Below are 12,281 nucleotides of genomic sequence, written 5' to 3'. Positions count from 1 at the left end.
TCCCACTCCTCCAACTCCTCTCACTACTCCCTTTCCTCACCCTCCTCACCCTCCTCACCCTCCTCACCCTCCTCACCCTCCTCACCCTCCTCACCCTCCTCACCCTCCTCACCCTCCTACCACTCCTACCACTCCTACCACTCCTACCACTCCTACCACTCCTCCCACTCCTCCCACTCCTCCCACTCCACCCACTCCACCCACTCCACCCACTCCACCCACTCCACCCACTCCACCCACTCCACCTACTCCACCTACTCCTCCCACTCCACCTACTCCTCCCACTCATCCTAGTCCTCCCACACCTCCATCTCCTCCCACTCCTCTCACTCCTCTGATTCCTCTCGCTCCTCCCACTGGATTGGGTGGAGTGGGAGGAGTAGGAGGAGAGGGAGGTATGGGAGGAGTGGGAGGAGTGGGGGGAGTGGAAGCAGTGGGAAGAGTGGGAGCAGTGGGTGGAGTGGGAGGAGTAGGTGGAGTGGGAGGAGTAGGTGGAGTAGGTGGAGTGGGAGGAGTGGGTGGAGTGGGAGGAGTGGGAGGAGTGGGGGGAGTGGGGGGAGTGGGTGGAGTGGGTGGAGTGGGTGGAGTGGGTGGAGTGGGTGGAGTGGGAGGACTTGGAGGTCAGTAGGGATGAGTAGGAAGTATATGTACAAGATATGGGAGTTAGTGAAGTTGATGCATTAAGAAGGTGGCGCCTTCTGCTTCGTCTGTCTTGTCTTTTATTCCTTCTCACTTTATTTTCCCATAAATAGGAAGAAGGTCATGCAGAAAAAGTCGCAATTCTGTAGAACACCAATTAAACTCTCCTTCTGCCTGCACTATTGCAACAACCAGGTAATCGCGTTCAGGTCGACACCGTTAGCCGATCTCTGTCCGCTTCTGTTAGCAGTACTGTAGCGTTAAACGTTACGTTAAACCACTTCTAGCAGTTGACATTTCCGTGGAGAACGCTGTCAATTGCACTACCGCTAGAACGACAGTACTTTCGTAGAGTTTCCCTTGAAAGTCAGTCGCGAGAGTGACGAACACCGATTACTGGCTGAAATTGACGAGCGTGGCTGAAGCGAAACCCTAGTCTGTCCAATCTGTGGACGCTCCGGCGCTTTCACCCTCCGATACGTACCATTAGAAACGTTTGCTAAGCTTACGAGCAAAGCGAATATCGAATGGTTAACTTGGGTTTCAAGGCAGTGAACAGAAAGTTTATTGAAGTGAAAACGGGCTAGCTTCGATGCTAATTGCTGAACATTCCTTAGCAATATAAGTACATATCAATTGATAATGGTTTCGTGTGTACAAGAATTGGCAATTTCTAGATTTCTTGGAATTTTTAATAATTTTCACTTAAAAATGCAACTAACACATGGGCTAACCTTTCTTCACCTTTTTACTATACTAACGAAGCTCAATGGAGATTGCTACCTTTCGTCTGTTGAATTGCTATTTTTACGCGGAAGATAATTCATACCTCCTCCGCTATACCAGTACAAAGGTGTCAATTAAAGCACCTTATTCTACTTTCTAAAGTAATATTACTTTTTATATTGCCACACTTTCGTAATCGCTTTCCCATCTTGACGTTAAACGCCAGAATTTCGCCCGAAATAAATGTCGTCGCCATGAATGAATATTTAGAAAGGCTGCCATTATCATATTTTTTTTATCTAACGTGTTATCAAAGCATTCAGCACGAAAATATCATCGACCATCTGCTGTATGGGCTACAATCATTACTGATGACGCAGTCACTTTGCTGAAAGTCCTTTTCTCGCTTCGCTTCAGTATCGACATAAGATTGACAGCGGAGAGCTAATTTCGATATTACGCAGCACTTATTGCAACTAATTTAAAAAGAAAGGTAGCAATTTTTGCTACACAAATTGTACATCGAAATCTTTCAGAGTAATCTAAATTATTCAGGTTTCCATTGAAAGTGGTGACCGTCAGAGAAAAGGCAATTTGTGTCGCTTTAGAGACGTAATATATCACTTTTTATCACAGTACATTAAGTACTTAATCATAAAAGGCATTATTAAGAAATGCTCTGAATACCTCTGCACAATTTATACCGAGCCAGGAATGTTCTGTATAAAAATACCATTCATACAAGTCCTACAGAAACCATTAACAGCATACTTTTCTAATTCCAATGTCACTCGAAGCCTATCGCCACAAGAACACACAAACTCATCAAACTTTCATTCATTATTCCTCTCCAGAATCTACGCTCTAAAGCACCAGATTACACTGTCACTTAATCCTGATTTACAATCCCTCTGCCCCTTGATTTAATCCGACCGCAGAGTGGACCATTCGAGCCCCATCTCGAAGCCCAGCCATAAGGAAGAAATCCAGGAAGACGATTCAATCAAAAGCGTCGGTATCTCTCAGAAAACGTGACGTGCTGTCACATGAAGGGTGACGCTGTCGGCCACCTCTCTGTCCCTGGTCCCGACGAGCCGAGTCTGTGCTCCTCTCTGTCGAAGGAAGAAGGAGGAGGTCGTGTGGCCGACTTCTCTTCCTCCTCTCGAGAACGACACGCTTATCCGCCGTCCGGTTTTCTCGGTCACGGCTGTACGAACGGGGGAACAAGCAGACAGGACGAACCACGCTCGTTCCTACATTATCCCCACGTGAGAGCCGCCAGGCGTCGAGCCCGATTCTTCTTCTTCTTCGGCGTCTCCTTCCACCTGATGTACACGAGGACCATACGCGCTGCGCGGCCGCTCAAAGGAGAAGTCATCGAGCCTCCGCGGCCGCTGAATTTTTCACCTGCCGCGCGTCGACCCTCAGTCCTCTACTTCCGCTCGCTGGAAGCGCAGCCTGAGGATCACTGAAGAACCGACTCTCTGAAACAATCTGGAATAAATTAGAAGTCACGCTCGCAGCTTCGATTAGATTCTTTTGGACTAGTGACTTCGTTTTGCTGAGATTTTTCGCGAGGGGATGAGAATTCTTCACGAATTAAATTGAGAAGTATCGAGGAAAGGGTTGAACGAGGTGGTGACAGTGAATATTGTTCTGTGTGAAGAAGGGAAGACTTTGATGAGACAACCTGGAGAGGAATAATGGCTCGAGGATTACTTTTGATCACGGTGAGCATTGAAATCTCAATTTCCTGGGTCTACCATGTTACTTACTCGTTCTACATTTTATTCAATTCAACATACAGCTCTCCCGAATACAGCCTCCATGCTTCATAAGCATCATACATCATACTTTCACCGATTTTTCAAGAATCCATAATCGCGAGAAACTCTCGTCGATTTACTTCGATCATCGTTCCCCTCTAATTACATGCGCCGCGAAAATAGTCTGATATAGTATTAATCGCTCAAGTTCACGGTCCATGCTGTCCTCTATAGACCTAAATGGTCCTCGTGAATGCTACTTTCTTCGGGAGCGTTCGAGAAGGAGTATTCTGGGTATAGTAAACTTTTCGGCAGCAGATTGGTGTTCAGCGAAATTTATTTGACAGCCAGAGGATCGTTGACGTTTAACAACTCGTATAAAGTAGCCGAAACCGTGTCGTTGGTCGCATTTGAGGCGACGATTCAGGGAATCCTCGATTGGACGTAACCGAAAGGTGATTGGACCGCGTTCACTGGCTCCGCTGAGATAAAGTGGAACAACCTTTGCGTGGCCTTGATCTGGTAACCTGCCCGGAACCGGGAAAAGTAAAAGATTCCCCTTAATCAGCCGAGGATGCCGAGTTCGCTCTCGCGTGACTGCGAGTGAAAGATTTACTGCAGATGTAAATATGAAATCTTTGGTCGGAAATACGAGATTCGCGCGATTGTTCGTTGGATTATCGCATCTCGTTAATTAATTGAGAATGGGGCCTTAGAAACGTGAATTAGTGTCCTGGGGTAGGTGGTCTTTTTCCTGTAATTGTTTTTGGGGGTTTGGAGTGATAGGTAAAATTAGGGGAAGTTTAGTATTTTTTTGGTGTTGGGTTGAAGACAGTTTTCTACTGGAGACTCAATATTATTTCCTACTACTGATACTGTGAGAAGTAGTATGGATATAATACAGGTATAATATGCACATAATATGGGGTAGCATAACGAAGCTTGCGTCAGAACATTGCCAGCGGGCACTTAACATTTCGTTTTTGAAATTTCACTGGAAATTAATTGTGATGTGCCAGGACAAACTGGAAGATCCAGCATGACTTACAATTTACGACAAGCATTTATCTTCTTAGTTCGATAAGCTGGGTGAAAGTTTTCGATGATAATCTAACTTGCACGAAAGTTTTATTTCTCCTAAGAATATTAAAGGCTCTGGTATTCGTGACACTGAAATAAGAGAAGTGACGCTCGTGAAAAGCGCCGTGAAAAGTTATTGGAAAGTTTGTTTCTGCTCTTGCATGTTTGCCATTTGTATTCAATGAATCGATATATTGACAGTGAAACTTCGCTGCAACTTTCCTCTTAAAATTCATGACTCGTTAAAATTTAATTGACTAAGAATATTCGTGTAAAACGTTAAGTGTTACTTCATACTCGTGCCACACTTATCGCTTGCTCACGGCTGGGGAGTTAAGAAAAACGAAACAATACGTTTGATGCAGCAAACTGAAAGGGATCGTTATAGCTGTCTCACGTAAATAGTCATAAGCGCAGGTGTAAATTATGAAATATCCTGAAAATTGTACACCGTTAGCTAAGAGGCGATGATGACTCGCGATAAAAAAGAAAAAGGATCACTCACAGTGAAATCGTAGCTTTTTCTTAGTGAGCATCATGGTTACTGGGTCAACGTTGATTGCAAACAGAAGAGGATATGTTGGAATTTCCACTTTTACGGTTATTTCACGTGGCATAATGTATTGAGCACCCTCGCGTGTTGCTGCATTCATTACTTCCCGTAATTGGGCACGTCACACTCTATTCTTACACTTGCTGTTTAGGCTCTCAGATATATTTAGACCCGTCAAAAGGAAATCGACAGAAGCAAGTAGAAGCTGTCTCTAAACTCATATTACAGCGAGGCAGGTGTTGACTAAGAGAAGATTGACAAGATTGATATTGTAACTGGTACATTTATGAGAATCTAAATTAATGTGATGTTCCCTGGAGATACATCGGTGTAACTTGTTAAATGCCACTAGCAACAGTCATATATGTATACCGAGAGACAGAGTACCCTCTGGCACTTCCTTCGATACGTGAGGCCTCTCGAAAGAAGCACAGTTTCATTCAACTGATTTCACGAGAGATTTCTGATCTCTGGAACAGGAGAATTTGATATATTGTGGTTTCTAGATCCTCAAGTCTTAAATCTCAGTTAGACAAGATCCCACTGGCTCCACATCAATTCAGTATCCACGACATCTGCTTCAGTCTATTGATTCCATTCGTGTCTGATCCAACACGGTACATTTCCACTGATTCAGAAACAGCGTACCCTATTCTCCCATTGAAACTCCAATCACAGCATAACGAATACAAGAAACACAAGGAAACTAGTTACATACGACTGGAACCATTATATTCTATTCAATAGAAAACTATTGAGACCTATTCCGCTACCGTGAGAAATCCATATTTTAGAAAGTACCCCTGTTACGGGTCCTCATGTCACCGTGAAAGTTACACAACTTTATTCATTCCAAAGAGAGAAACTAAGCACTCGAGAAACAAAAATCCCTCAGGATCATCGTCACAAATTAATCTCCAGCGAAGCGTGCCACCAAACTGGACCATGGATCCCTCTCTCATTCCTCAAATTAACAAACATCCTATCGCGCGAGTTAGCCACGCATTTGGAACAAACGTGACTTTCTCCTGCGCGCGTTTCACGCGGATCGCCTCCGTTTTTGTCGCTCCTTCTCCCCCGTGTCTTTCAACGCGGAAAACGCGGCAATTTCACCAGGCTGATGTCGTTAAATCCGCCTCTCGAATTTCCACGACGATTTCACGCCGCCACTTCCGTCGAGACGCGAAGCGAGCGTTCCCCAGGCTCCTCCACGCTCGAAGATTCCTTCCGCGATAGTCGTCTCCGCCATCTTCGTCGCGACGCTTCCTCGCGATTAATTCCCGCGCGCATAATGCCAGGCTCGCGCTATTGTCTGTCCAGAGAGGCCCTGTCGCTCGATGCGCGCGTTACGATTATGAGAGGGAAAGGATCTGTTTCGTATGAACGATCGCCTCGAGGCGATAAGCTCGAGTGCGTCGCACTCTGAAAGGAATCCGCAGGAAGGAAAGAAGAGGCGGTATTAGTTTCGGGACGGGATGAATTTTTATCGAGAATATTTCTTTATTCTCTTCCCGCGGGGGGATCGTAAATTCGAAGTAATGGGGAAGAATTAATTGCGCGGCTGGAAGAGACGAGGGGAGAGCCTTGTCTTGGTTAGAGAATGATAGGGTCGTTAAGAATACCGTAATTCTGGATCGATGACCGATCATTGGCGATGCTGATTGGATTAATAGCTCGTGGATTATGTTTTCGTTTGGGATACTAATGAAGAGGTCTGTTCAGCGTTGTCCCTTCCTCATCTCTGCGTAATTAATATTCATGTGCTGCTTGATGAACCTATCTGGCGAAATTAGCGAATATTGTACAGTTATTTAGGTGATTGGAGGCTATTTTGAGTTCAGGGTGTACTGCGCGAAATATTTCCTAAACAATTTGTAAAACACTCCTATTAAATTGTTAATCTTAGTATTAAAAGTGAAAAGGAACTTGTATGGCGAATGAAAGTAAAGCGTCTCTAGCAAGCCTGGGGGCAATATTCGCTCGCAATCCTATTGTCAATGATAATAAAGAGTTTGCGAGGACAGAGGTAAAAATAACCACTGTGCGTTTCACTCTCTAGGCAACCGTGCTACTATCCTCGATTAACGTCGGTTCCACGGAGGATCTTACAGGAGACTTTAACGACCACAAAGTACACAACGCGACGACGGTCACGTCCATCAAGATCAGCGATGAGAGACACAGGAACAAGACGACTACGTCGATTTCGGTGAGCAGAGATTTCTATTTGCTTGATTAACATTTGCGTGGCATACTGGCCGTGTTAATTATTGTCAAACGTGTATGTTAATATCATGAAGATTCTAACGTAAACGCGAGCAAAAATTTGGAAAAGAAAGTTGATAGGCAACCTTTCGTTTTTCGTCTGGAAGGACTCCCTTCCAAAGAAGTTAATTAGCATGGAGTTCCTTCGAATTCATAATTAGCTTTTTCGAGGCGCGTTATTTTAATTAGTTTTATTCTTAGTTCCGGTGACTTGAGGCGTCGAAAGTTTCAACGAAAAAGAAACTATTTCAGAAGGACTGGAATTAATTATTTTTTTGTTACTTGGAAAGGCTCGGTCTCTCTTCAGCAACAGTAGTCGTCAGAATGCTACCAGAGAGTTGCCTATCGCTGACATCGCGAAAGTGATAACTGATGATGCTACGGGGGATGAGGAGACTCCAGAAGAATTGCCAGAGGTGAGAGATCTAGTCAATTAAATGTAGTACTTCAAAATTATTGAGAAGACCTAGAGTTAATTACTAGACAATAATGAATTATTTTAGGCGCAAGAATTAAGGATTGTTAGACCTGGTTTAAGAAAAAGGCCAACCTATCGACCTCCACCTCCAAGAAGACCAACATCCCCCACTCGAAGGAATGTCTACACAGGTTGGTGTTCATTTATTACATTTTTTAAACACTTGGTATAATTATTAAAGAGCAACCTTACTAATAGAATAATTGTGTTTTCAAAGATCTGTCTAAGACGTCCCTGATAAGACCACCAAGACGACCCACAGAATCGAAGAGGGATCCAACAGAGAAAGAGTGCACTTTTTTCTCCAAGACGGTTTGTCTAGAGGCCTCTGACTATCCACAGTAAGTTTCCTGTCATCAGAGAACTGTTAATTCGCAGCACTTTAGCCGACAATAGTAGCCTCGCAATTCGTAGTCTCGTTGACGTGTAAGAAAGCACTTTCTCGTAATTTCGCGGATTCGAATGTCTGTTGCGCAATGACACCTCGACCCCATGTTCTCATAACTATTATCTTAATTGGGTGTTATGGGATACTAGACGAGAGAGGAAGTAGAAAAAACAGCGAAAGCATCCACTTTCGTTTCCTGCTTTCCTTTTGTAGCTTGCTTCTTCCATTGTGAAATAAATTACGTCAAAATGAGTCAGAGATGTTTGATCAAGAATTTGCGGGAATTCATGAGATTTTATAGTAATTTTATCTTCGTGCAATGTTTTTTAGCGAAGCGATCACCAGAAGCTTGAGGGGAAATAAGGAAATGGTGGCAGCCCTGTTGACGGATTATAAGTCGCAGGATTTTGACGAATCCAGTGAAAGTTTGCCAATATCCTTGCCAATTGAGAATAAATTTGAGAGCAAGTATGGGGGACACTATGAGAACCGATATGAGAGCAATGAGATCAGAAGGTGAGGTTCATTTTCACAAGTATTTTTTGTGTGACAGAGGTCTAACTACTATCAGGAGTACTCTAATAGTACCCATTATCTGGACCCAGTGTATTAGCCCCTGTTGAATGTGTACACGCTTTCGTTCTGAGTATGGCAGTTTACTGTGCCCCTATAGAATGTCTACCCATTACTCTGAAATGCATCAGTGCATCACAGTTCATTCTGCAATGATTCCCTGCAGGATCAAGCACTATCTACAAATCAAATAAAAAACATGATTTACTCTTTTCTTTCACATTTACTAAATCTTGCTAATTAAATGGTAACATTTTTTCAGGAGATCTGACACAAATTTACCATTCGAGAACGTCGAGGAGGGCTTCACATGTCCTTCAGTTATAAAATATGCCCGCCCACAGCTAGCTAGAGCCGCTTCTGGTATGTGGAAGTACATAATAAACACTGGCGAACACACGCAGACTGTGCGATTGGAAAAGTGCTCGTAAGTAACATAAAAGTTCAATGCTTTTAATCGACTCATTATCCTTGTGAAGTGAATTCACTTCATGATTCATTTGACGCTTTCCCAAAGTATCTTAGCTTCACCATGGAAATTGAGATTGAACACTTTGTCACAAATGAGTGAACAAAATACCTATTTTGCGGTAAAGGATCCCTGGACACTTCAGAATAAATTTCTTCACTTTCGCTTGGAAAAGTTCAGCCTCATTGTAATCAAAACTGATTCTCCAAATGATCCCTTGAGATTACTTCCGTGGAATTTGCTGAAAGAAGAGAGTTAATGTTTAAACCTGTCAATTTCAGGAATCCACAAGCGAGTTGCTCTTTTATCTCAGAGAACTATCGATCGTCCTGCGTGCAAGTCTACAATTACCACAGGTTGTTGACCTGGGACAGCAAACTGGGCCTGCACATGGACATCTTCAAAATACCATCTTGCTGTAGCTGTCACGTTCATGGCTACTCTGATATCTTTCCTCCTCACCAGAAGGATCCTCCCCCGAAGGTCAAGGAGTCATTCCCAGGCTCTGATTTTGCTACCACCAATGACCAAAAAGACGATTTCGAAGACGTTTCGAAGCTGAACTATCTGAACAAGTTTGCAGCCACTTTGGATTCAACTCTCGGTACTTAACATTAGAAAATTGATTAGCCTCGTGCAAATTTATATATTAGAAATCATCTGCTTTCAGAAATATTAGTTTTCCAAAGCGTCATCATTCTGAAAGTTTAATTTTGCGAGTTCTAGTCACAGTAAAGTTTCTCTCACTAAGTTTCATTATTGGTAGAAGTTGGAAAGGGGACTAGTAGATCAACATTACCATAGCAAACTAGGTAAACACTCGGTTTCTCACATAGTAGGATCAAGTAACAAGAAACCTGTAGTGGAGTCCACGCCAAGCAGGCCTACTTTTACTCTTCCTATCAGAACGAGACCGAAGAAGCCCTCGTCTTCGAATCCAAGGCCATTCGACAAGTTGCCTCAGCAACACGCGCCAAACACCAGGGCCCCAGGGTATACAGGGCCATTGCTGAAGGGACCCAGGCCAAGCAGGCCTGGCAGACCACCTTACAGACGAGAATCCACATCCCACGTTGAAGACCGCGCTGAAACTACGAATAATAGCACAACTGATAGCAGGTAATCACTGATGAATCAGAATATTAGTTTCTAACTGAATTGAAATCACCACAAATGAAATTGCGACATAGATACAGTCAGCCATACGATCTGGACATGGACGCCACTTCACGACTCCAGAATGGTGGATTCGACGATGAGTACCAGGAACCACAGAGGAGGATTAATTACAATTATCATCCCATTATCGATTTCTTTAGACCTGAAGCGTTGCAATCGACAGAGACCCAGTCGTCATCGATCCAAGATGATTCGAACTCGTGGAAACCGATGATATCATCTTAAACGACGTTTTTTTATCTTCAGAGTACCTGATCGTTTTTTTCGTGTATTAAACGTGCTTTAACGTTAGTCAAGGCGATGACATTCACGTTGAAAGTAGACTTATATTTTAGATATATTTTTATACGCATTCGTTAGTTAAGATACTCCTTTTTTTCATTATTACTCGTTCTTCATGATGAGAACCGCTTTAGACGGGACCGTGAAGCTTTTTACGATGATGGAAGTTTCAGATTGGACGCCTGCAAAGTATTATGACCATGTTGGGCAGGTGCAATCGCGAGCTCATTGTAGTTATGTAATATTGCGAGAATTTTCCCTTAATATATTTATTATTTGTTACTTTTCTGTATTTATGAATAGACGCGAGGAAATTAGGAATCGTTCAATAAAAGATGTAACAACGGTTCGAGTAAAATAATAAAAAGAATTTTTAAAATATCGTAGAATCCAGAAGTCGTGCAGGAGGCCACGAATATCTAATTCCATCCACCTGTATCTTATCCTAAATATTTCCCATTATCCATAACGCAACTCTTCCTCATCTTAAGTGCCTTTAACCCTTTCGTTTTATTTGACTGCCATCCCAGACCTGACTGCAGCAATCTCAAATGCACTTACTGCATCTTACAATTCCAAAGGAACATCAACTGCCCTCTTCACAGTCAAGAGCACCGAGCGTTTTGCTTAGCTCAGTCGTCTGTGAATCGTTTGTTTCGCTTGCCAGGTTTCTGCTAAGGCGATTGTACCGAGTCTTTCCGCGTCGAGCCGCGAAGCGTGTCGCCCGAGCCACAGTTTTCTCCGCTTCGCTGCCTCCGGATAAAACGTTACTGAACTTCGAATTCTAGAAACTCCTTTTCTCGAGATGGTCGTTCCACGACCTGAGGTAATCGAACAATTGAAATACTTTGCGGACACGGTTTACTATATCATTCGAGGTGGTATTTGATCGCTGTGCAAGTTTATAGACTGTTTAATTGCACGAGGAATTAATTGCCCGATGTTAATGACAGCTATTAGGTGATTATGAGAATATTATATTGTAAAATTGTAATTAAATGTACGGTAGAGTAAACTGATTCATCAAAGCTAGACTGCGGTAATAATACTGTTGCATCTGCTGCTGCAGAATTACAGTAACCAGAATGGATGCTAAGTAACGGGTGCTTCGAGCGTGAAGGCACCTGATTATGACCTGCAGGATTTTATCGCGCCATGAATAACAGCGCATTCTTCCAAGATTTATATATTTTTTATTCCAAACTTATTTTTCCTTAAACTAGAAATTCTGCTAAAATAATTCTCAAGTTTAAACACTTTGAAGTACTTTAATTTACGAAGAAACTCTGACAAGCAAGTATCTGTCCCCTTCGTCGACCAATAAGCCACAGCGAACCATTAAAAAGATCTCCAGAATATCGCAGCCAAAAACCTTGACTAATTAAACTCGTGTCCAACACCGTCCAGCCTCGAAAGTCCTCAGAAAAGTGAAATAAGTGTGTCGTGAGAAAGACTGAGATCGAGGGAAACGGAGGAGCAAGAAGCGCAAACTTTCTGATACATAGATCGAAGCTATTCACTGGTAATTACCAAATCGCGCGAAAACTGGCTCAGAGAAAAAACAGGAACCTGGTGCAATTAGTGCGCAGGAGGACAGGTCGATCGAGAATTTCTTCGTTCCCTTCTCTGGTGAAACGATCCACCGCGAGGGATTCAATCGAGAGTGACAGAACCGTTGATCGTTTAGGCTTGCACGCTCCACAGCCTGGGGACCCTACTCTGCCGCTCTGATCGCTAGAAAATATAAATTAGGCCAGGTGGACGGCGCCGCGAACAGTTCGACGGCGGTTTTCATTCGAAAATGATTAGAAACTTCAGATCGCGTGCCTCTTAGCCAAGAATCGGTAATCATCGATCAGAGTTTCGTTTCTAGTGCAAGAGTT

General features: G+C 43.3%; 1 protein-coding gene across 2 annotated transcripts; it reads left to right on the top strand.

Annotated features, from left to right (window-relative positions):
• The first annotated feature begins 3,066 nt into the window (after positions 1-3,066).
• On the top strand, positions 3,067-10,363 carry Nt1 (Neurotrophin 1). 2 transcript variants are annotated; one of them, XM_076376366.1, is made up of 10 exons: positions 3,067-3,095; positions 6,824-6,973; positions 7,320-7,445; positions 7,533-7,638; positions 7,725-7,848; positions 8,226-8,411; positions 8,731-8,895; positions 9,219-9,541; positions 9,777-10,056; positions 10,128-10,363. In XM_076376366.1, exons 1-10 carry the CDS (start codon positions 3,069-3,071, stop codon positions 10,339-10,341), a joined length of 1,701 nt encoding a protein of 566 aa, XP_076232481.1. In that variant the 5' UTR covers positions 3,067-3,068; the 3' UTR covers positions 10,342-10,363. The 2 variants fall into 2 exon arrangements, with proteins under 2 accessions (XP_076232481.1, XP_076232475.1); XM_076376360.1 differs by having other exon boundaries at positions 9,774-10,056.
• Positions 10,364-12,281: the final 1,918 nt, after the last annotated feature.

Source organism: Calliopsis andreniformis, chromosome 1, assembly GCF_051401765.1.
Source record: "Calliopsis andreniformis isolate RMS-2024a chromosome 1, iyCalAndr_principal, whole genome shotgun sequence".
NCBI lineage: Eukaryota > Metazoa > Arthropoda > Insecta > Hymenoptera > Andrenidae > Calliopsis > Calliopsis andreniformis.
This window is presented reverse-complemented; position numbering and strand designations above follow the sequence as displayed.